The sequence below is a fragment of the Otolemur garnettii genome, unplaced genomic scaffold (assembly GCF_000181295.1).
Source record: "Otolemur garnettii isolate 467f Iridium unplaced genomic scaffold, OtoGar3 scaffold00126, whole genome shotgun sequence".
Taxonomy (NCBI): domain Eukaryota; kingdom Metazoa; phylum Chordata; class Mammalia; order Primates; family Galagidae; genus Otolemur; species Otolemur garnettii.
This window is the reverse complement of record NW_003852521.1, coordinates 2,658,697-2,684,213: the sequence shown is the minus strand read 5'-3', so window position 1 is coordinate 2,684,213 and position 25,517 is coordinate 2,658,697. Positions and strand designations below refer to the sequence as shown.

General features: G+C 38.6%; 1 protein-coding gene across 4 annotated transcripts in view; it reads right to left on the bottom strand.

Moving 5' to 3' along the window:
* The window catches only part of IPCEF1 (interaction protein for cytohesin exchange factors 1), a 152,629-nt gene that overhangs the window by 67,018 nt on the left and 60,094 nt on the right, over positions 1 to 25,517 (bottom strand). For 3 of the 4 annotated variants that reach the window (XM_023517937.1, XM_023517939.1, XM_023517938.1), the window contains 3 exons: positions 23,550 to 23,601; positions 3,803 to 3,842; positions 3,005 to 3,174 (listed from right to left, as the gene is read on the bottom strand). In XM_023517937.1, the coding sequence (XP_023373705.1) occupies positions 3,005 to 3,174; positions 3,803 to 3,842; positions 23,550 to 23,582 (243 nt within the window). In that variant the 5' untranslated portion in view covers positions 23,583 to 23,601. The remainder of the gene's footprint in view (positions 1 to 3,004; positions 3,175 to 3,802; positions 3,843 to 23,549; positions 23,602 to 25,517) is intronic. The other variant, XM_023517940.1, reaches the window with a different exon arrangement.

Here is a 25,517-nt window from a genome sequence, read left to right as displayed (position 1 = left end):
TGCCTTCTTCATGGAGTGTCAGGGAGCATTAGCAATAAGCACGGGATCTGAGGTGATCACTCGGAATCTCCAAGGGGAATTGCTCTAGATTTTATTTCTAGAGCTGTTCCCTCAGAAGCCTATCAAGGGAAGAACAGAAGGTGGCCTCAATTGTGTCATGTGCCCTGGTCCCCAGATGGAGTAGGTGGGCATGCTGAAACAATCATGGACTCAGAAGTTACAGGGGCTCAAATATGAATCTGTTTTCTTTCACTTAATACTTGTGTGACTTGGGACAACTGACACAACCCCTCAGAGTCCCAGTCTTCCCAACCTTCAAAACCCAGAGACAATGACTACTTCTGAGGGTATTTTTGAGGAGTAAATCGGAGCATGGGTGAGAGGGGTCTTGAATCCGCTATTCCCTAGCATAGAGTAGACAGAAAGAGGCGACTCTCACCAAGATGCTGTTGGCTCTGTTACCTCTCCTATCAGGCTGTGTGAGCGAGCGTCCATGACAGGGCTCAGCCTTCCTGAGATTAAGGAATACAGAAGGTAGAACAGAAGTCTGATCATTAGACGAGGATGCCTTGGGAGCATCCTTACTGAATCTGAATTCTTTGAGTGGCAGAAAATAAATAAATCTTCGTTTGGCGGGGAGTGTTTGGCCCTTATTTCACAGTTGATATTCACACAGATTGCAGGAGCATGACTGCTAATTAAATGTTCTATGAGTTGCCTTTTTTCTCCCACAACAAACATAATAATTAAGATGTCGGGCTGTTTGTGTGTGTGTGTGTGTGTGTGTGTGTGTGTGTGACAGAGAGAGAGAATGAATTCCTCTATGGAAGGGTCCTCTTCTTACATACCATCATCTTACTTATAATTCTGTGAGATAACAGCAAGTTTCTTTTCCCTTGGATGTTGCCGATCTAACTGTTTTCAGGTACGTGACTCGCAACGTGAACCCTACTTTCTGTGTTAGCATGAAAGCAAGTCAGGACAGGAGTGTGTGATGGTGTCTGAGGCTCTCTCCCTTCCCTCTCTAGTCCATTCTGTTCGCTGTGGAAGTGTGAGGTCCCTAAGGTCTTAAATAGGAAACTCATTGCTCCTCTAAGAAATGCAGAAGCCGAATGAGCTGATGGAACCAAATGGGCCAAATCAGTAAGCATGAATGCTTCCGAAGGACTTCCCTTGAATTCCACCAAGAGAGACAGCACCCAGGACATAGTTCGTATTTCCAGAATAATTTGATTGGCTGAGACGATGAATGTCCTACTTCTCTCTGAGCTTTATTACTTCCTACAAATGTGCCATGCTCCATCAGCACCCGTCAGTCCAAGAGGCACTGGAAATGCCCTGGGAGCCATGAAAAGGCCAATCAGCGAGTCCTCTCATTTTAAAAAGGTGCAGATGACTCTCATTAGCCACACCTCACCAAAAGTAAGGGCCTAAAATAATACGAAACAAGAAAGAGGAATTTTTGTTAACGTGAATTCCTCTTAAGGAGGAAGCTATACTTGTTTAGGAAAATTGCCTTATAATAGAAGGCAAGGCCATTGCCCCAGGTTGCCTTAATTTGAGTAAAACTATTCATGTTAGATGAGATGAAGAACTAACTATCCAAGTGAGGAGAAGAAAGAATGGAAGAGAGAACAAAGTAGAGAGTGGAAGCCTTCACACCTTGCCAGGTGAATATCCTGTGAATCCCCTAAAACTTTGATAAAGTTGTTGAAACTCAGCAAATACTTGGGGAAAAATAAAATATATGGTTTTGAAACTCGATGAGGAACTTTGTACCATGTTTTGAATGGTGTGAACCTGAAATGAGCTTGGAACAGGGGAGCAGAGAGGAGGCCACAGGGGAGTGTGTTTATTCCCAGTCACTGGGGCTGGATATCAATACAGCTTAAGCAAGTCTTTACCAGACAGGGGCTGGTGCCCAGGGGCATGTGGGTAACACAAATTTTTTATTACTAGACACTGAATGTAAATTTATCAACTAAAAATTTGACTCACAAACAATATGCAATTCTTACCTTGCATTTATAAAGTTGCAGGCACCATAGCTCTGAGGCTTGAGTGTGGCCATAGACAAGTCATTTCCAAAGAATAGTGCGTCAGAAAAAGAATTACTCTGGCTTATAGGTGATTCCTAACTTACTTTTCCTTAACTGATTAAAGGCTATCCATTGCGATCCTCACTATACCACAAAGAAACTCAAACTGTCCTGAGTTCAACAATCAACTCCAGCGGGGTTACTAGTGAGCAAAGTCTCTGCTCGCTCAACATTCAACATCATCGTTTTCAATATGCTTCAGGCCATGAAAAACCAGCACACCTTCTAGCAAGAACTGTATTTCCAGCCATTTTCAATAGGAAGCTAGCCTGGGAAGCAGACCACATCAGTGGCCTGTCCATTACAGGATAAACGAGGTAACTGTCCTAGCAAGTGTTGTCCACACACAAGTAGCTCAATGTCATCACGGAACACACTGAAGAATAAGAGACAAGAATCCCCAACACAGAGCCAGGACGCAGGTGAGCGACTGCAAACCCACCCACCTAACAGACAAAGTCAGACCACAGGAAGGAGCAGAGGAGGAATGGGAACAGCTTCACTGAGCTGGATCCACTGACATCTTTGATCAGGTATAAAGCTGATTCCCTTAACAATGGAAAGTTCCCATGTGGAGTGCTGTCCACATAAATCCTGAAACCGTTAGAACCTCTAGGGAGGTTAACAGACCCTGAAAGCCTCCTTCAACAAGGATGTCAGTTTCCACAGCCCCCGGCTCCCCCAGACCAGTTTGCAGGCCGGTTTCCTACCCTCTGAAACACAATAGAATAACCTACATACCTACTGGACCAGAAAGGGTTTCTATAACTTATTTGTTTATTAGCTCTGTTCCAAGTCCCAGAAATCAAAATTAACTTTCCCATATGGGTCGGGTCCCCTGATCTGTGATCCTTCACGCACCCTTTTTCAAAGTGGCCGGGAACAGTAGGGATAAAGCGACTCACCATTTGATTGCTATACCAGTACAGCGACGACCCCTTCAGTACCACCCAGAACTTTTTCCATTTGTTGCTTAGGAAACTTCCTTTTTCCTTTTTCTTATATAGCCATCCTTGGCAGTCCGCGTGTCCCAGATCTTTACATGATATCCTCCTCCGACTCATCGTGAAAAAACCTGCAACGATTACAAGAAGCCCTGGTAAAACCTTACCCTGAAGCAGGAGGCAGTGACGGGAGACTTTTAATTGTTTACCTTTGGGGAGTCTTATTTTCATTAAGATTTATGCAAAGTTAATGCAAAGGAGAGGGAAGCTGTGTCTGTTTTGTCTTTAAAAAATTCATTGGAAGCTTGGAAGGTTTAAAATATAACCAAAGAAACAGTGAGGCTAATGTGCAAGTATTAAGAACATCTAAGTCTAAGAATATCATTCACCAGGAGTAAATTGAAGAAATTAAAATCCTGAGGCTGGCAGGCACATCACTGCAGTAAGCCAGCCTCTTTCACTAACAACAGTAGTTAGGCGACAGACGTTGAAGGGTTAATGCCCACCTAAAAACACAGCTACCCAGTGCCAGCTTTTCTAAGCTCTATGGACACACCACACCACGAGGGGATTAATCCCCATGAACAGCGTATCAGCATTTCTTAAAAATCGATTCAAAAATAACCACAATTAATCTGCCCCCCACCTCCTCACTTGTCTTAGCAGTAAGACAGACAAAAATCTGATCCCAAGGCAAGCATCCAGGAGCAAAGCCACACTCACGCCAAAGGGGATAAAAAACAAAAGAGATCTAATTACCTTGAGTTTTCTTCCTCGGCTTCTGACGCAAAGGAACCTGCTGGAAACGCAGGAAGGAATGAAAAGAGGAAATTTCGGATTGTGTTGTAACATTTGTAAAGAGAGAAGGAGGGAGGAGGTGGCAGTGTTTATGAGCAGGATGGAATCTAAAAAAAAAACTCTCCAGGCAGAGCTAAGGGGGAGCTAAGAGCTGAGGCACAGAATGTGCTAATTAGAATCAATATACATTGAGCTGAACCTGAAAAAAAAAAGTCACAGAGCATTTATCACTAATGTTTCCTGTTCCCACCCACAGGCTGCTCGTTCACTGCCACTCTGGGGATGACAGCACGATGTTCACAGAAGTTTTCAAAAATCATACAATAGTTCCCCTTTTACATTTTGGTGAGAGAAGGAAAAATATATCCTGCTTCTATTCTTACGATTTCTCAATAACAACGATTATTTAAGTAAACCTCAAAGATAACTATTGTCATCTAAAAATATTACAGGTTCCTTTGGGATATTAAATTCATGGTCCTGCTGCCACAGGTACACCTAAACCACGTGAATTAAATACCCCAGAAGAAGAAATTCCACATTCTCTTTTAGTGAGATCTCAGTAACTATCAACCCTCCTGATCGGGACATTCTTATTTATAGGCAAATTTAAATTTGTATTCTGTTTTTAAGTATCTCTGAATATTTCATACATGTTTTATGGAAGATAAATGAGTTACCACCTACCGTTCTGTACTAGCTTTTTAAATAGTCACATCAGACATAAGACAATCTATCTGAAATGCACATTTTATTTGCAATACATTTTAAACACATGTAAAAGCAGATGACCAGCAAAAATGGGAAATAAATCCCAAAATGCTTTCACATGCTTGAAGGTGTGTGTGCATGAGAGAAAGAGAGGAAATATTTGCTTAAAGAAGCATCCTGTTTCCTTCAATACCAAAACTGAATTTACTCGGGTTTATATGACAATCTTTTAAATTAACATGTAGAGAATTCAAAAAATATATATACAGTTGAAAAGTAATTCTCAAAAGTGGTGTGTAATCTTATAACGGCATTTTATGACGTCAGGATTCTAGATATGCCCGGCTTGTGGTCTGCTAGATATCTGATTATTGATCTAATAGCTAGTGTATACTGTTCTACTATATACTCAAAGAGGGAATATGATAGAGTGGAAATAGGATAGGATTTTTAAATCCAGAGTCCCAGAATTAATTCACGGCTGGCATCATTAGTAGCTGTGTGACCCAAGAAGTCAATCTTTGAATTTGTTTCTTCATTGGTAAAAATAAAACATCTATAATAATTTTAAAATTATCTATAATAATTCTAATAATTCTAAAAACATCTATAATAATTCTAACCCTATAGGTCTCATAAAGAATTTATGTGTATGTGAAGATCCTCTGAGAACTAAACAGCATTACCTTATATGACTGTACAGAATACACGTATATCATTCAGATAAATAAACTTTTCATATCTAATAAATAAAAAAATTCACAACAATTATTTTTGTGATAAGGATATCTTGTGTTCGCCTCAGTAGTGATAATGAAGCTAAAGTGCTTACGTGACATTTCCTGGAGAAAACAGATCTTGAGAAATGCCACACTGAATTTTTTTTAATGATTATTAGAAAAAAATTATCCACAAAGAAATTAATCATCCATAAAGACAAAGGCAGTAACGGCCTCCAATGTAAACCAAAGATAGACATGTCGCCATCACAGCATGTTACTGAAATCCAGGCATGTTATCATGGAGGCTCCACAAATGTCTGCACGCTGACCTGCCTCTTGGTTTAAAATTCCTACCTTTTCCACAAATGCTAGTCTCCTGAGGTCTTTTCTGATGTGCCAATTATCCGAGATCAATAAAACCCAAGTAATACTTATTGACAAAGTATCTCTGTCCAAATACATAGGACTTTTGAGTGGCTTAACTGGAGCTGAGTGAGGGCCAGATCTAAAAGCAAGGCCAGGAGGAAGTGAATCTAGAGTGTGGGTAAAATTTGGGAAATCTGGGGTCCAGGACTCCCCAAAGAGTACTTAACCCAAATTCAGAACCAAGGGAGTAGGGAGAAAAGGGAATTGTAGTCAGTCATTCCTAGAATGCTCGGCCCCGAAGAAGGTGAAATTGCATTAGTTCAATCAGAAAGGGCAGCTTTTAAAAGAACAAGAGAGAGCAGGTCCCTAGAGGAAGACAGCTGGGAGACCGGCACAGGTGGGCGGCAGGCAACGCTCATGCTAAGGCTCCTCCCGGGCACCAGGGAGTCTGTTTCCTCCACCCAGTCCCCACGAGTCCAGTGGGCCCAGGGACTCTGCAGTTTCATGGAGAAACACTGTAGCTGCTTCCAGGGAAAGCCCCAAATCACAGTGAGTTTTGTCTCCATTTTCACCTAGGACCAGCCCTGGGTCTGCGCCAGGTTCTTGTTCCTAGGATGGGGTGAGAAGGACAACACCTCAAGCTTAGCGAGCTCCCAAATCAGAGAAAGGTCTTTTGAGGAGGGGGAGGACCTTGATCAGTGAGTAAATCCTGTTTCTTCTCCTCAAAGAAATCATTAACTGTTAAGACCGTTTTCCCTGCCCAGGGACAGACTGCATATTATAGAAATATCAGGGAGTTTCAGTTTCAATTGATATGAGCTTGCTTGGTTTCTATGAGAGAATGAAAACAATCTTTGAGAACTTCATTTGGTCTCAGATACATTTTACTTCTCACAACAGGAAGTGGAACCAGAGAACTAGTCAGTTTCAAAAAGGTCTTACATGTGGCTTTTTCACTAGCTAAGTGAAAAAAAAAAAAGCAAACAACCAGTTGAGCATGTTATGAGACAGTTTTGCAATAGGGGAATTGTAACTCGTTATCATCTGAAATATTTAGAGCCTAAGAAGGTATTTTCTCCCGCTATTTTTTTCAGTTTGAATGTTGTGGGCAAAAGTGAAGAATTATTCCAAAAATCTGGATTTGTCCTAACTTCTATGAAAATTGGGGGAAAGTTTTTTCTTTGAAAATATATATTTCCCTTTTGTTGAAGAAATATATTTTTCTTTTACTTTTTTTAATATGGGTCAAAAACTTAATTTGGCCAATAATCACTCAATAACACATAGAAATATGTAAAGGAACCTCCTCTGGTATTGAATGATTGGAACTAACACCCAGATTACAGGTAATGATTCATAATTCATAGTGGTTAAACCTTGCAGGCACGATTTATACCCTTGATGTATTAAAATCTGCAGTATCCCAGTTTGTCATTACCTCAAATTTCATACCTAGATCCATCTTAAGCAAAAATAGTGAAATGCTGATTGGAAGAGCCCTGATTTGTAGCATTTATCAATTTGCAAATTTTCACATAGTTGACAATGTCAAGCTACCAAATCCTCACATCACTGATAATTTCAAGCTGCCAATACTTCACTGACCAAGCCACAAAAATTCTTAACTATTCCAGAGCCATGCCACAGCAGCACAGCATGGACAGAACTATGGGGGCTGTTTCTCTCCCACCCCTACCATCTCCACAGACATCTTTTCTCCTTCCTGGAAAACCAAGCCCAGCTTTTAATTGATAAAATTATATCTGTGAAAATATGAAAAACTTGCTTAATTTTTTCAAAAGAGTAACCACCTTCCATATTACTTCATAGATTAATATGAAATGAAAATCTCTAGTAGTGAATAATGAGAGGGATAATAGAGCAGTAATAAAAACCATGACAGCTAAAAAATCTGTACAAAGCTTCTACTCACATCATGCCGACTGCATGCCAGGTGCTCCCTCGGCATTCTCACAGCCACCCTGCTGTCTTAAGTGCTATTATTATACCCATTTTAAAGAAGCAGAAACCAAGGCAAATGGAGCTTCAGTGCTTTGCCCAAAGTCACAAAAAAAAGAAAAATGCAAATAGGCATTTCAAGAATAAAACCCACAGAGTAGTAGACTGTTAAAGTATTTGCTTTTGCTGCTGCTGTTTTGCAAAGGAGTTAGGGTGGGACAAGGACTGGAGGTGGAAGGGAAGTTGGATAGCACAGCATTTTCTACTAGAAAAGAAACAAGAAGAAATGAAAGAAAGAGAACTAGGCAGATATGAAGGAAGTACAAGAGATGAGAAGAGGAGCTGAGGGAAGGGGGAAGAGGAGGAAGACAGAATGTAGAAAATGGAGATGAGCCCATGCCAGGGAAATGCTGGAGTGCCTCACTTAAATGACTGACTAAATGACAGCAATAGAGAGAACACAGTCGGAAAAAATGTGTGCATTGGTTCAGTCGTAAAATATTTGGATTGACAGACACGTGAGGCATCTAAGTGGAAATAGTCATTATGTAGTAGGCAGTAGGGATTGAGAGAAAAATCTAGAATAAAGATACAACATTGGGACTCACCAGCATATAAATAGTAGAAGTCTCAGTTTGGACAAGATAATCCAGAGAATGCGTAGAATGAGAGACTCCATATCAGAATGGGAAGAAAGAACCATGTATCTCGGAAAAGCCATAGAACCCTAGAGAGCAGGTTGGGTCACAGCCAATGAAAACCTAAAGAAGTGCAGGAGAGCCACAGACGCAAGGGAAAGGTGGGTCCAAACCTCCAAGTACCATCGTATGGCAGAAAAAGGAAAGCTTCTTTGAGAGCTGGAAAAACAAGTCTCGCTGTTTCGTGGGGCTACAAGACCGTTGGAGGGTGGGAAGGCATGGGAGTCAATGGGAATAGAAAGAATAAGGATGGCATTTCAGACCACTCTTTCCAGAATCTTTTCTGAAAATAGAAGTCATGAGAGTAACAGGAGGGCATGTGCCAAAGGACAGAGATTGCCACCGGCCGCCTTCAATGCCAAGCTTCTTCTGCTTAAACTTTGTTGCAGTAAGGGGCAGGCGCATACTTAGAAAGCAGGTGTGCCACAGGGTATCAAAACCCGCCCCTGGGTTCATATTCTGACTCACTGATTATACATTTCTTTCTTCCTTTTTTCTTTTTGACATTATCTTGAGGGAATAAAATATACAGTTGTGTGTCTGCGTCCCCTTCCTTTTTCCATTCCCTTCTCATTCTCCCCAGGTTATACTAACCTGGATGTGCTGGTCATCATTTCCATAATGACCATGATCATTTCCATAGAATTTTCTATGTAACTTTTTTCTATGTTGACACAGGTTGCTATAGTTCATTTTCAGCTCTGTATAGTATTGCAGTGAGTAAAAATGCCACAGTTTTTCTCTTCACTTATTGATATATACAGAGTGTGCCTAAAAATGTATACACATTTTAAGAAAGGAAAAGACTGCATTATGTAGTGTAATCCTCAAGTCATGTTTGACTCTTGCAATTACAAGAGGTGCCCAATATGACTTGTATTCATCCTTTGTTATCAGTATATGTTATTGTAATTTTCACTTTTTGGCACCCTCTGTATTTAGGTTCTTTACAATTTTGCATTATCACAACAATATTGCAGCTAATGACTTTGTAAAACTTTCATCGTGCATATATTCAAGTGCCTGTCAGGGCTAAGCGTTTATCTGGAAGTAGAGATGCACAACCATAAGATATATGCCTCTTAAACTTTTTAAACATTCTCAATTTTGTTTATAGGACACTTCATCGCCTCTTGCAATATGTAAATTTTTAGTCCTCTACAATGCTGAATGTATTTTGGTTTCCTATTTCCAAAATTAAAAAATCTGTCCCTATATCTCTTTCTACCCATTTCTTCCATTTTTTCTCTTTCATTAATTTCTGCTCTTAATTCATTATCCTTACCATGTATTATTTTAAATTTCTTTAAATTTACTGTTATTCTTCTTCTACTTCCCAGAGCTGATTTTTATCTCATTCATTTATGTTATTAGTTTTTGATCACCTTTAAAAAGTAGGTAAAAGACATGAACAGAAATTTTTCAAAAGGAGATAGACAAATGGCCAATGAACATATGAGAAAATGCTCGACATCGGGGAAATGCAAACTAAAACCACAATGAGCTCCCACCTTACCCTTGTCAGAATGGCCATTACTAACAAGTCAAAGAAAATGATCAATGCTGCCATGGGTGCCGTGAAAAGGGCCAGTTATACACTGTTGGTGGGAATGTAAATTAGAAAAACCTCTGTGGAAAACTGTATGGAGATTTCTCAAGAACTAAAAGTAGCTCTAAAACTTCATTCAGCAATCTCCCTCCTGGGGATCTACCCAGAGGAAAGTAAGTCATTCTATAAAAAAGACATCTGACCCCAATTTTTATTGCAGCACAATTCACAATTGCAAAGCTATGGAACCAATAATCCACATGCCTGCCAACTGATGAGTAGATAAAGAAGTGTGGTGTGTGTGTACCGTGGAATACTACTCAGTCATTAAAAAGAAGGAAATAATGTCTTTTGCAGCAACTTGGATGGAATTGGAAGCCATTATCTTAAATAAAGTAAGCCAGGAACAAAAAACCAGATCCCACATGTTCTCAACTTCCAGGTGGGAGCTAAGTAGCAAGTATGCTTGTTCATACACAGTGACATAATAGACACTGGGGACTCAGAAGGGGGAGCACAGGTGGGAGTACAGGATGAAAAATTACCTATTGGGTACAACTTACACTATTTAGGTGATAGGTATATTAAAAGCCTAGGCTTCTGGACTATGTAATTTATCCATGTAACAAAAAAAAAAAATTGTACCCCCTAAATCTATTAAAACAAATAAGTAAAACAAAGATAAAGAATAAAACAAAAATACATGTAGAGATATAAATTTACCTCAGAATTCTACTTTATTTTGCTCTTCCTAGTTTTCCATTCTAAATCATTTCTTTATAACCATGAGACATTCTAGTGTGTATTTGTAGGTTTCTTAACATACAGGAACCTCTTACTAATTCTTTTCTTTTTGATTTCTAAATTCATTGCATTGTGTTCAGAAAACGTGATTATTAAGATATCAATTTCGTGAAATTTTTAGCATTCATATATAATGTATTGCATAACCAAATTTTGCAGATATTCTATGTAATAGTAAATCAAAATGACTCATTTTGTCTTCTAAATCTTTTATATTTTTCTTAATTTTTATTGCTACAGTTGTAACTTTGTCAGTGTTTCCATATTTTTATTTTCAATTTTTTTTATGTAGTTGGTTGGTTGATTGATTTTTTCTTTTATAAGAGCTTATAAGTGGATTTTGATTTTTTGATATGTTATGTGTGTCTTTTCATTATGTGTAAGTTTAATCTACTTACATTTATCATAAATTTTACTTTGTGTTTCAGTTTACATTCATATTACTTTTGTTTTTCACTTTCTTCTCTTTCTTTCATGTCATTTCTCTGATGTTTAATATTTCTAAATTCATCATGAATATAGAAACATATAACTCAAGACATTTTAACTTCTGCTTGAATGCCTACTCCCTTGTTATTGCCATCAATATATTGTCATCAATTATAAATTATGCTTAAATTATTTGTCAATCAGAAATCATATGTCTCATTTATCACATATCATCCCATGAGAAGCACTTTTCTGTTTAGTAGAGTACCTCTTTAAATAAATTTTTTAATGAAGGTCTGTAGGTAATAAATTCTCAGTCTCTATGTGTATTATAATGGCTTCATTTTGCCCTAAAAATTGGATAATATTTGAGGTGAGGGACAAAAGTATTTTCATCTAGCACTTTGTATATTTTGATCATTTATCTTCTATCAACTATTGTATGGATGAGATTTCTACTATCACTCTGTCATTCATTATATATATTTTTTCTTTTTACTCTTTTAAGACTTTCTCATCATCCCGGATTTTCTTGTGTTTAGTTATGGACTTATTTTTATTTACATTGCTCAATCCTCAGAGTGAATTTCTTAAATTGTAACTTACATCTTTTTTCAAGCATGGAAAATTAACAGAGATCTTCAAATAGGGCTTTTCTGCCATTCTCTCATTCTCTTCTTTTGGGACTATTAGATATATGAGGACTATCCAGAAAGCATCCATCCATGTAACATAAAAAATATCAAAAATGGTTTGATACTTTCTGTACAGCCCTCATATACTAGAGTTCAGTGATTTTTTCCATGTCTTAGTTCCTTTTTCCTACTTTTTAATCTCTGCATCTTTCTATGCCTTAAGATCTGAATCCAAGTTATTAATACTGTTTTGAAAGTGCCTAATGTAGGTTTATGTCATCTATTGAACTTCCTTTATCAAAGAATGTATTCTCATTGTATTTCTATATTTTTTTCAAAACTCAACTTATACTTTATTATTTGTTCCTAATTTTCATCCAAAAATTGTTTAAGATTCCTTGAACCTCATGTTTAAATTTTCAGTTAGGGTTTTAAAATTTTATTAAATTTAAAATGAAGTTATCTTCTAATTTTTAATTCTACACCTTGTCTTTTTTAATGTTATTATTTGTTCAGGTTTTGAGATTTGTCTTAGTCACATTGGACTACTATAACAGAGTACTATAGAATGAGTGACTTTAACAACAAATATTTATTTCTCACAGTTCTGGAGAATGGGGAGTTCAAACTCAAAATGTGGGAAAATCCAGGGTCTGATGAGAGCTCTCTTCTTAGTTTGTAAAGGGCTCATTTTCTCAGAGTATCCTCATATGACAGAGAAGAAAATCATATCTCTATGGTCTCTTCTTTTGAATTTTTTTAATTAAAGCATAAACACATAGATCATGTATACATTAATGTATTTATGGAGTACAATGTGCTGATTTCATACAGAATTAGGAACACTTACATAATACTGGTTAATATATACCTCATCTCATTTACTTAATTACTGTGTTAAGACATTTATACTCCATCACCTTCATAAAGAAAGATGGAGACTTTACATCCTTCGTGTTCACATGGATGGAGCTGGAAAGTGTTCTTCTTAGCAAAGTATCACAGGAATGAAAGAAAAAGTATCCAATGTACACAGCCCTATTATGAAATGAATTTATAGCTTTCATATGAAATCTATAACCTAATAACAGCCTAAATATATGGGGAGGAAGGAGGGAGCAGGGTTGGGGGAATGGGTGGAGGGATAGTGATTGAAGGAATCACTTCTATGGTTTATCTTACAAGGGTACAAGTGAATCTTTCTAAGAGCAGTATATGAACGTCTTAACACAATAACTAAGAAAATGACATGAAGGCTATGTTAACCAGTTTGATGAAAATATTTTAAATTGTATGTGAAAATACCACACTGTACCCCAGAATTGCATTAATGTACATAGTTATCATTTAATAAAAAAGGGGGGGGAAGACATTTATACTCTATACTAATAGATCTGGCATGTACCCTTGCATTATGCACCATAGTGTGATCCCTCCTTTCACCCTCCCTTGATCTCACCATCCTCCTTCATCTTGGGCCATAGTTGTGATCTATTCTTCATATGAAAGTGTGAGTGATTGTAAATTGGTTTCATAATAGTACTGAGTACATAGGATATTTTTTCTTATTCTTGAGATACTTTACTAAGTAGGATATGTTCCAGCTCCATCCGTGTAAACGTAAAAGAGGTAGAGTCTCCATCTTTTTTTAAGGCTGCATAATATTCCATGGTATACATATGCCACAATTTATTAATCTATTCATGGGTCAATGGGCACTTGGGCTTCTTCCATGACTCAGCTATTATAAATTGAGCTGCAATGAACAATCTGGTGCAAATATCTTTGTTATAAAGTGATTTTTGGTCTTTTGGATATACACCGAGTAAAGGAATCCCATTCATGATGGCTTCAGCTTCATCACTTTATTACCTCCCAAGGCCCCACCTTCTAATATTATCACTTCAGGGATTCAGGCTTCAACATATGTATGGGGGAGTGGTGGTACACTCAGTTTATAACAGAATTTAAGTTTGCAGAATAGCAAATGGAAAGGTTTTATGTCTTTTCTTTGTCTGGCTCTTTTTCTGTGTGTGGGAGGATGTGTCTGATTCACTGTCTCTCTACCTCTCTGTCCTCTGTCTCTCTCTTTACCTCCCTGTTTATAGCTCCCTATTTTGAGATTTGGAGTTCACCCCTACTTAACACAGAACTAGTCATGTTCTTATTAATCACAGGGAATCTTGTATAGCCAGTCTCAGACTATTATGGTTCAACATGTAATGACTTTATGATAATACAAAAGAAATATGCATTCAGTAGAAACCATATTTTGAATTTTGAACTCTAGGCTAGCAATATACAGCATGATATTGTCATAGGAACTATTCAACTCTTCCTTTGAAAATAGGATTTGTGTTAGATGATTTTGTCCAACTGTAGGCTAATGTAAGAGTTCTAGCATGTTTAAAGTGGTCTAGGCTAACCTGTGATATTCAGTAGATTAGATATATTAAACACATTTTTGAATTACAACATTTTCAACCTTTGACAGGTTAATCAGGACATAACCCCCCTGTAAGTCAAGGAGTATCTGTATATCGAAGTACTAATGCAGCTGATGACTAGTTTTGGAACCTGGTTTTGTGCTTGTATTTCTTCCTTTCAAGGTCAACAGCTTGCTAAATGTATAACTTCAGGCAGTGGTTTGGTGACTATAGTCTCTTTTTATCTTTTTTTTACCCCACACCCTTTAATCCAGTTCTTTTCAACTTGTATGCTGTGAGAGGATCTTAGGTCACTGTAAACATTTTTTTATTTTTTTATTTTTTTTGAGACAGAGCCTCAAGCTGTCCCCCTGGGTAGAGTGCCGTGGCATTACAGCTCACAGCAACCTCCAACTCCTGGGCTCAAGCGAGTCTCTTGCCTCTGCCTCCCAAGTAGCTGGGACCACAGGCGCCCGCCACAACGCCTGGCTATTTTTTGGTTGCAGCCGTCATTGTTGTTTGGCGGGTCTGGGCTGGGGATTCGAACCTGCCACCTTAGGTGTATGTGGCTGGCGCCTTAGCTGGTTGAGCTATAGGCGCCGAGCCTAAACATTTTTAAAGATTATTAATTATTTTCAAAAGAAGTTCAAAGCACAGAAGCACAGTAAGTATATTCTTTTTTACTCTTTCTTTTTAATCAACATAATCTGAGTGTGCTGTGGAAGGTTTAACTATAAATTCAAGTGTGCTGTACAATAAAAATGGTTGAAAAACACTGCCTTAACCTATGGCAGGAGGCAACTTTCTCCCTGCTTCCAGATCAGGTGCCTGTCGGGCCCATGACTCATTCATGCTGCTGCTGTTCATTTCTGATCCACAGAGATGATTACCATGTTTCTGAGACTATGCCTTTTTGGTTTTCTGTTTCTCTTTGTCTATCACTGCTGTATGTTTGAAGAAAAATGGACTGTCAAAGTGTGAACACACAGGACCATCCCTGAATGGACGTCTGTCATTTCATTTGTAAGAGTCCATCTAAAAATCCCAATCCAAATGACAAGCTAGTCCCTTCCTTTACTGGCCTTGATATACAAGCAAAATTTATCTATTTCCTATTTCCTTAAACTTTTCCCTATTCTTCAGAAATATCAGACTCTTTAACGTCTCCATGCCTTTGAATATTTTATTTCCTTCCCCCATTCTTCACCTGGTTAACACTTATTCATCCCTTGAGAACCAGTCAAACACCACGTCCATTAAGCCTTTTCTGATTTTAGAAGGCTATTAGTTCTTGTAATAATCTCATATTTGCCCAGTAATTTCTATGTATAGTCACTGTAATAACTGATTAATGTTATCTTCAAAGATCTTCATGGTAGATACTATGTTTATCCTCTTTGTCACAGAAGAGGAACTTCAGTGCGGTGTGGTTAATTAACTTCTCCACAGATCATACATAACTAAGCAACAAAGCCAGAATGAGAGTGAGGCCCGTCAACCTTCTAAGCCAATTGCTTAATTACACATTCCTCTCATGTCCTGTCTTCTATAGTCCCACCATGCTTTGCTAGTGTTTCTGAAATAGATATTATAATCTGTTTATCTGTATATACACTGCAGTAAATATGTTATAGTAACACTATCCACCCTATAATTAAACCCAGAAACTATAAGTGATCTCATTCCGGCCCCTCCCCACACTTTCACTCAAACATCACACCACGTAAGTCCTAATGTTTATCCAATGTCTCTTCCCTCTCCCTCTCTATATTCATGCCTTAGTCAGATCTGTATCTTAAACAATAACCAGATCATTGCTACTCTCTCCATCTACAGTCTAGACCCTGAAAACCCATTCAACATGCCAGTGAACAACTATAATACTGTTGGAAATACTTCATTGTCCTCAAGATAGAATTGATGCTCTTGAACATGTCATGCCTTCAAAATGTAATTCCAGCCCAATGACATAGTAAGCACTCAAAAATATTTACAAAAAGACTAATCGTCTTCTTTCTTCCCTATGATGCCCTTAGTAGATAAGATGCCTTCCTATGTGCCTGGAACAGTGTGGAGATTTAACAAATATCTGGAAAGCCATCTACTGTTTGATTACCCAGAGCTGCAAAGTGCCTTCACTAGTTAAAAAAAAAAAAAAAGAAAATCAGTGAAATCAAGCAAGGCAAAAGTTGTTCTAATACTTTTCTCACCCCCAAAGTGGCACATCCATATAGAAAATCCCATAGGATTGACTGATATAAAATTTGAACCCACACAGGGAGTTGATTCCTTGTGTTTTCTTGAAGGTAAAATGGGTTTTTAATGAACAAATCTCTAGTTCTATCTAAAACACTATTTCCTTAAAAGCACAGTACTTTTCTCCATCATCCTATTTCAACTGATATTCCATATACTAAGAATCTGGAAGCCAGGAAATATAGAATGCACAGGGCTGAGGAATGGGGACAAAAGTGAATGAGCCACTCCTACCCTACCCAGTAATCTATTTCCCAGATGGCTTTTGTGACTTTTGCATTGGAGGTTATGACAGCAAGTATGTTCAATAGTCTCCTGAGTTTGACCTCTGTACAGAGCAGTTAGGGTACCATCATCTCAACATAGGCTCCTGCTGGCCTATGGTTTTTAGGCTAAAAACAAACTGCCAAAGTTTTAACTCCTTTTAGTAATCAGAAATATCTTACCCCTCACTCCTTCCCTGAATCACACCACATTCCCGAGGCTCATGCCACGAGCACAGACACAGAGTACATGAAGGATAAGACAGATTTCAGGCAGGTGGAAATTTTGTCTGAGCTGCTCACTGCACATCATCACTTGTAGATCAGGTAATACATGTTTTGTGAGTAATGAACGCAGGGAAACCTTTCTTGTAAAGCAAACACAAATGCCAGCCTGCATTTAGGTAGATCATCTCACAGGTGAGAACCCAGACAACAGCAAATAGTAACTAATCAACCACAGTGCCAGACATAACCATTCATTCCCATTGACTGAACGCACCCTCATCAGCATGAAAACTGAGCAAAGTAACCATGATTTATATACAAAAACTTTCGTTTCAGGGAAAAATATTTAGGAGATTTAGGGAAAAGAACTATGTACAAGAGTGGAAGAGATGATCTATCTTATTCCTTGTGGGCACTGTCATCCTTAAAATATATTCCTTCCCCCACAGGATGGCAAGCTCTCGACATTCCTACCCCAGCACCAACAACAACTCAGAGCACTCAGCCCAGATAACTCAATAAACGTTAGTTTGGTGGAAATGAAGTGTAAAGCAGGATGTGATTAGGTCAAATGTGTCAAACCTACTGAAACTGCCTCGCATAAAAATAGGTCTCCTGTGCTACATTTTATTTAGAGAACAAATGACAGCAGAAAATTGAACTAATTTTCTGAATGGAAAGATAAAGTAGGGTAACTGCTGAAAAGCAGCTGGAAGAAATGCTTAAGAGAGAAGTTCAGCAGCGCCGCCCAGACACCGATGGCTGAGAGATGAAAATAATAGGCAGAGACACGCGAGGTGGGCCTGCTGACTGAGTCTAGGGGTGGAGATGGCTCATAAAATGAGAAAGGTGTATAAATAGCCAGAGTTCCCACTAATAACAACAGAAGTCATGTGTGCTCAGGACTAAGGGGAACCAGGTTACTTGTTATGCTGGTAATGGCTCTAGTTTGGGAGTGATACCGATGGTATGTTTAACCACATCCATGATCTTACTCCAAGACTCAGGGTTGTGTGTCTGTGTGTGTGTGTATTTTTTTAAGAGCCTGGGTTTCACTCTGTTGCCCAGCCAGATTACTGTAGCCTCAAACTCCTGGGCTCAAGCAATCCTCATACCTCTTGAGAAGCTGGGACTGTAGGTATATACCAGCATGCTTAACTTATACTTTTTTTCTTAAAGGTTTACAGGTTTTTAACTTGTCAAAAGTCAATTAAATCTCCAGTTCCCACCTGGTGCAGTGCCTCATGCATGATAGAATAAGGATTGGCAATGGGAGAAAATTAAATGAATTCTTCAAAGAATGAATGAGTTGGTTAAAATGTTTAAATGTTCTCTTGTTACCTTAATTTCCATTTCTTCTTAACCATATACAATGAACTTCCAGTTGGAAGACTACATTCTTTCAGTGGAAAGGGTGAAGCAATATAAGAGTTAAACATTGGATTACCTTTCCAAGGATCAGATGATCCTAATTCTTCCTTTTTATTTCTTTGGCCCTTATAACACAAGCACACATGCTTATAATCACATGCATATTTTTCTTTTTAAAAATTTTCATGAACTTTGGTTCCTCTGAACTTTAGTCTTCCTGACTCTATTTTTACAGATCTATAATATTTATTTGCTTTTATCCTTGACTTTAGGACCCTGTTTTAACATCTGGTTCATACGCGTTTATATCTCCTTTTGGCAAAAGTTTGTCCTTGCAGCCACATTTACAGCTGACCTTTTAACAGCACAGGAGTTGGAGGCAATGACCCCCTGCATAGTCAAAAATCTGGTAATAAATTTTAACTACCCCAAAACCTAACTATTAAGAGTCTACTGTCAGGGGCCGGACACAATGGCTGAATCCTATAATCCTAGCCCTCTGGGAGGCTCAGGTGGGTGGATTCCTTGAGCTCAGGAGTTGGAGACCAGCCTGAGCAAGAACAAGACCCCATCGCTAAAAGTACCCAAGCGTTGTGGCAGGTGCCTGTACTCCCAGTTACTCAGGAGGCTGAGGCAAGAGGATCACTTGAGCCCAAGAGTTTGAGGTTGCTGTGAGCTAAGACAAAACACACTCTATAGGAAGGCAAAGTGAGACTCTGTCTCAAAAAAAAAAAATAATAATAATAATCTACTATTGACCAGGAGCCTTATAGATGACATAAACAGCAAAGTAACGCATAGTTTGTGTTATACATATTATGCACATACGGTATTCTTACAATAAAGTAACAGAGAGAAATGAAAATGTTGTTAAGAAAATAATAAGGAAGAGAAATGTATTTACTACACATTAGATGAGAATGGATCATCACAGAGGTCTTCATCCTCCTGGGGAGGGAGAGAGGTTGGTCCTGCTGCCTCAGGGACAGCAGAGGCAGAGAGGTGGGGGGAGGGGCGGGGGAACAGACAGGTGTACTGGATGTGACTTTGTGAAAATACAGCATGATTTTCGCCTTTTTTGTTTTTCCAGTTCTCTAAAAATGTCTCTATACTGATATACTAATCTTTCTTCCACCAGTTGCTTTAGTGTCAGCCCATAGGATAGAAGGATCTGTGCTGTAAAGGAAGTCAAACTCAGTTGTGAGCAGTCAGAGCCCTCCATTGGACAATGGTTTGTTTTCTAGCACCGCCTCTTCTGCGTCTCTGTCCTCTGGCACTAGTTCAGAACCCTCCCTCTCCATCAGGCCATCTTCTGTTCACTCCTCTGGTATGCTGACTTTTAGATCTTGAGTGTCTTGGAGATTAGTGTCTTGAAATTTTTTACCCCCACCTCTGTTGCCATATCCACAATCTCTTTAAGAACACCCTGGATTGGCTCTGTTATAAATCCTGCGAAGTCATGCACCACATCTGGACACAGTTTTTTCCAGCAGGAATTTATTGTTGAAGGCTTGATGACTTTCACTGCTTGTTCTATAACAACAAAAGCATCTTCAATGGTGTAATCCTTCCAGATCTTCATAATGTTCCCTCTATCAGGGTTTCTCTTTCATGGCATGACAATCCTTTCCTTTAGTGCTGTGGATAATGAGGCTTAAAGGCCCTGATGACCTCACATCGAGAGGCTGAATTAGAAACATTATGTTTGGGGCCAAGGAGACCAGTTGACACCTTTGCTGTTGAACTTCTGGGGTTCTGGGTGGCCAGGGGCATTGTCTGATATCAAAGAACTTTACCAGGCAGACCTTATTGGCAAGGGACTTCCTGATCTCAGGGACATGGTTGAAATCACTCCAGAAAAAGGGTTCTTGTTGTCCAAGCCTTCTTGTTGTACAACCAAAAGGTTAGCAGCAGATTTTTGCCCTTCAAGGCTTGGTGGTTAGCAATCCTGATCCTGTGTGTGTGTGTCTCTGTGTGTGTTTTTAGAGAGCCCGGGTCTCACTCTGTTGCCCAATCAGATTACTGTAGCCTCAAACTCCTGGGCTCAAGCACAATTCCTATCCAACTGAATAGGAACAAAACAGTAGAATTAGCGGCCGTAAATCCTTGTGCTCCCTTCTCTTCCTTACTAATAAATATCTTTTGTGGCATTTCTTTTCCAGAGTAAGCCACTTTCATCTACATTAAAAAACCTGTTCAGACAGATATCCTTTCCTAAACGTAATGGCTGCTTTTTTTTTTCCAATGGAGTCTTACTCTGTTGCCCTGGGTAGAGTGCCCTGGTGCCATAGCTCACAACAACCTCAAACTCTTAAGCATAAGCAATCTTCTTGCCTCAGCCTCCTGAGTCACTAGGCTATAGGAGTGCACCACTATGCCCAGCTGATTGTTTCTATTTTCAGTAGAAAGAGAGTCTCACTCTTTCTCAGGCTGGTCTTGAACTCCTGAGCTCAAGCAATCCATCACCTCAGCCTCCCAAAGTGCTAGGATTACAGGCATGAGCCATGGTTCCCGGCCTTAATGGCATTTTCCTGATGGCATCTGGAAAACTCATCTGTAGCATGTTGGTTGGCAGAAGCTACTTCTTTTGTTATCTTGACTGTTTTTAAGCCAAACCTTTTCCTAAGATTATCAAACCATCTTTTGCCGGCATTAAAATTCTTCAGGTTCACATCCTTTACTTTCCCTTTGCCCTAAAGTGTCATATAAAGACTTTGCTTTTTCTCAAATCATATTAGAGTCTACAGGTACATCTTTCTTACAATGATCCTGCACCCACATAAAAGCTACAAGTATTTTACAAAAAGTTCGAGTTTTTTTGTGTCTGTTGGAGTAGCTGTAGCCACGGTTTCATGAATTTCCTTTACTTTCTTCACAGTAGATTCATTGATCTTAAACTGGTGAGAACCCCGGCTTTGGGGCTCAATCTACAGGACATATCAAGCAACTCAACATTTTCTTCTAATGTCATGACTTTTCTCTGCTTCTTGGAAGCACTTCCAGCATGACTGGTGGCTCTTCGTATTGATCCTATAATGTTATTAAAGGTTTACAGTCTCACACTAGACACAGTGAAAAATACACAAAATCCGTGAGAAATCACGGGTTACTACAATATGCAACCTACTGGGGAGACATTGCCTCTGGGGCGATGATTGGTGTCAGGTGGAGTTTTAAGTAAATATGGATACTCAGGTACTCTCAACACTTAAGCTCACCAAATAGACAACAGTAGGTGTCTACAAACTTATTACAATAGTATGGTATAGTCAATTTTATACAGTTATGATTTAATACTACGTCCTTACATGCCTTTACATTGGTTCCAACTGCAAATGGCACCACGTACAGTCTGTGTTTGTGCAAAATTTTTGATAATATTCAACTTTTTATAATATGTGTATATTTTATTGTAGCATGACATAATATGAATTAGTATCTACATACATTTTATGGATTCATGATGTCCTCAACTTTTTCTTAGGTTTTAGAGGCTATGTGGTTCATCTGTGAGTTTTTTTCCAATTGTCACAAATCTCAAAAACATTTTTCAGCTCATTTAGAGAAAAACTCATGTGGTTCAAAGGTTAATTATATTCTCTTAGTTGTTCCTCTTATTTATCTTCATTGTAATTATTCACATTTTTATTGTCGAAAAAAACACCCACCTTTCACATCCAAAGGATCACATCTTACTTTACTCTTAAGTTTTAGCTGGCAAACTTCCTACCATACATAATTGACTATAATTTGTGTTTTCTTTTCTTTTTATTTTTTCAGACAGAGTCTCACTCTGTTGCCCTCAGTAGAATGCCGAGGTGTCACAGCTCCTAGCAACATCAAACTCTTGACCTCAAGGGATCCTCTTGCTTCAGCCTCCTAAGTAGCTAAGACTACAGGCACCCACCAGAATGCCCAGCTATTTTTTAAAGATGGGATCTTGTTCTTGCTCCAGCTAATCTCAAACTCCTGAACTCAAGCAACCTATCTGCTTCGGCCTCCCAGAGTGCTGGGATTCCAGGCATCATGATACAATTTGTGTTTTCAGTTTCAGTTTCTGCAGTCCCATCTCAAAATGTCTAGCATTTTTGGTCACTAACTAACTTTTCCTCCTTATTTATAACCAGCACCAAAATTCAAATGCTTTCATTGCTTTCTTTTCTTCTGGATTATAAAAATATTAGACAAGCAGAGATTTATCAGCTGACCTCCCAGAAGTGTCTAGTTAACTCAATTTCTATATCACTATGACCACAGCCTGCCTTCCCAACCATCTTCTAATTGACATCAGGAAATCCCAAACCATTGTCCACATTCTTGATTTGGCAGGAAATCTGTACTATTTTACTTGGAAAAAAAAAAAGAGCACATCGAAAAATACTTTTGATTTTCCTCTTGCCTCCACTCCAAACACTAAATCCTTTGCACCCACTATGAGGTCATTCAATTCACTAAACATGCACATCATACACCACCACTTGATTCTACAGCCCCTTCTATTAGAAATGTCATGTTATTCACATAAACTTCCTAATTTTTTTCTGCATAAATTTTTTTCATCTAATAGTGATAACATTCCTGCTCAATTATATGCCTTACTTAGGCAAACTTATGGCCATACATTTTTAAAAAATAAAATGCAAACTTTCAGCATAATTAACAGAATTTTTACTATAGAATTTTTGTTGCATGCGAGGCTACACTGGTCAATAGCTACCATCTTCTTAAAACAGATAATTTATGTACAGTGTATTAAAATCATGTTTATATTTCCTTTTTGGTTTTTGTGTTTTCTTTTTTTGAGACAAAGTCTCACTCTGTTGCCCTGGGGAGAGTGCCATAGTGTCATAGCTCACAGCAACCTCAGACTCATGGGCTCAAGTGATCCTCCTGCCTCAGCCTCCCGAGTGGCTGGGACTACAGACACCTGCCTCAACGCCCAGCTATTTTTTAGAGATGGGGTCTCTCGCTCTTGCTCAGGCTGGTCTCAAACACCTGAGTTCAAGCAATCTACCTGCCCCACCTCCCAGAGTGCTGGTACTATAGGCAGGAACCACCATGCCTGGCCTCATGGTTATGTTTCTTCATCTTCAAAAGCAAATAGCCAGAGGTCTTAAATGCTTGGAGACCATAAGATTCTTAAAATCTAACAAGGTCATTTGATGCTATTGTGATTAACAAAATGAGGGACAATAAATAGCTAGCCATACTTAGAAATAACTTGTCTACTATTTTATTCATTTATCAAAGGGACAATATCTAAAGAGTGCAATAATCCAAAGGGTACTTACAAGAGCATTGCCATCAGTAGCCATGTATGACATCAGATTGGTAAAACAACAGCTGGAAAAGAAAAGATTTCCAGTTAAATATGAGATTACAGCAGTTGTAAAAGCATAGATCTCCTTGGGCGCGGGCAGAAAATATTTCTCTTGTGATCAACGAATTTCACAATGAAAACAATTCATTAAAAGGCTTTTCATTACGGAACTTAATAAACTAATTGTTTAAAATTGAGCCCTTGGCTCAGTGTCTATATCACAGTGGTTATGGCACCAGCCACATGCACCAAGGCTGGCGGGTTTGAACCCGGCCTGGGCCAGCTAAACAACAACAACTGCAACCAAAAGAAAAAAAAAAAAAAAAGCCAGGCATTGTGGTGAGTGCCTATAGTCCCAGCTACTTGGGAGGCTGAGGCAAGAGAATCGTTTAAGCCCAAGAGTTTGAGGTTGCTGTGAGCTGTGACACCATGGCATTCTACCCAGGGTGACAGCTTAAGACTCTGTCTCAAAAAAAAATAATAAAATAAAAAATAAAAATAAAATAAAATTGAGCTCATGAAATTATCCAGAATGTCACCTGTGCATTTGCCAGTATTCTTACACATTTAATATTACATGGTACATATTTCTGGAGAAGGAGAAATCTTTCCCTTTTCACGATGCACAATGCAATGTAAGATGCAGAAATATTTGATGCTTTCTAGTATCCAATTTCAAAAATGGAATTGACCCCCTGCCTCAGAAGTCCCAACTTTAATGTCAAGATGAGCCCCTTCCTTTTGATGTCTCAGACTTTGTGTGGAGAACCTGAAAAACAAGACGCTCTGTGGTTTCAAGAAAAGCAAATGAAAACAAAAGAAGAAAAGCCTTCATGTTTTCAGACTTCGACAAGCAAGAACTTGTTAAAGATCCAAAGCCACTGAAACTGTCCCCAAAGCAGAGAGCTTCTCATCTTTTTGCTGCAACACCGCAGGTGCAGATACACGCCCCGTTTCCCTTCTTCATTTCTTACACTAGTCCCCAACCTGTGAAGAATGGATGTCCCCATCGAATGTCCAAAATGCCAAATTTATATTATAATACATAGGTATGAAGAAGACATTTATTTGCAAAATGCAAAGAAAGAACCCACGATAAACACATTGACAAAATTCATTACTTAATTTTAATGGCTAAAATCTTAATTAAAAAAATTGAATCACAAGCTGGTGGAAATATCTGAAATATACATTTAATATAGAAGAACCATAATACAGTTACTATGTGCCAGTGAGAAAATAAGAAGCAAAGTAATAGAAGAACAAAAGAAGGAAAATGCAGATAAAAATACAAATGACTAATGCATAACCTCGCTCATAATACAATATATGCAAAATAAAACCCCATGACTCCGTATGTAGTCTTCAAGATTTGCAAAAGTAAAAATAAAAAACTAAGTGATAGAAGCCAAGACTGGTGGAGTGGAGATATGTTGAAAAGAATATTTTCACATGCTGTTTGGGATATCAAATTATTACCAACTTGATGGAGGGCCAAAACGACGACAGTCACATTGGTAGCTGACATTCACTGAACCTTTAATAACGGTCCTAAGCGCCACCTTACCAAACATCAAAAGAGTTTCACAATATGTCACTAATTTAAAAGTAGGTTAAAAATGCCCCCGGACACAATGGCTCATGCTTGTAATCCTAGCACTTTGGGGGACTGAGGTGGGAGGATCTCTTGAGGCTAGGAATTTGAGACCAGCCAGGGCAACATAATAGTACCCCATCTCTACAAAAAATAAAAATATTAATTTGGCATAGTGGTGGCATGTACCTGTAACTACTCAGGAGGCTAAGTCAGGAGGATCACTTGAACCCAGGTTCAAGGCTGCAGTGAACTGTGATCACACCATTGCACTCCAGCCTGGGTAACAGAGTCAGACCCTGTCTCTTAAAAAAAAAAAAAGTAAAAAAATAAAAAGATAAACTT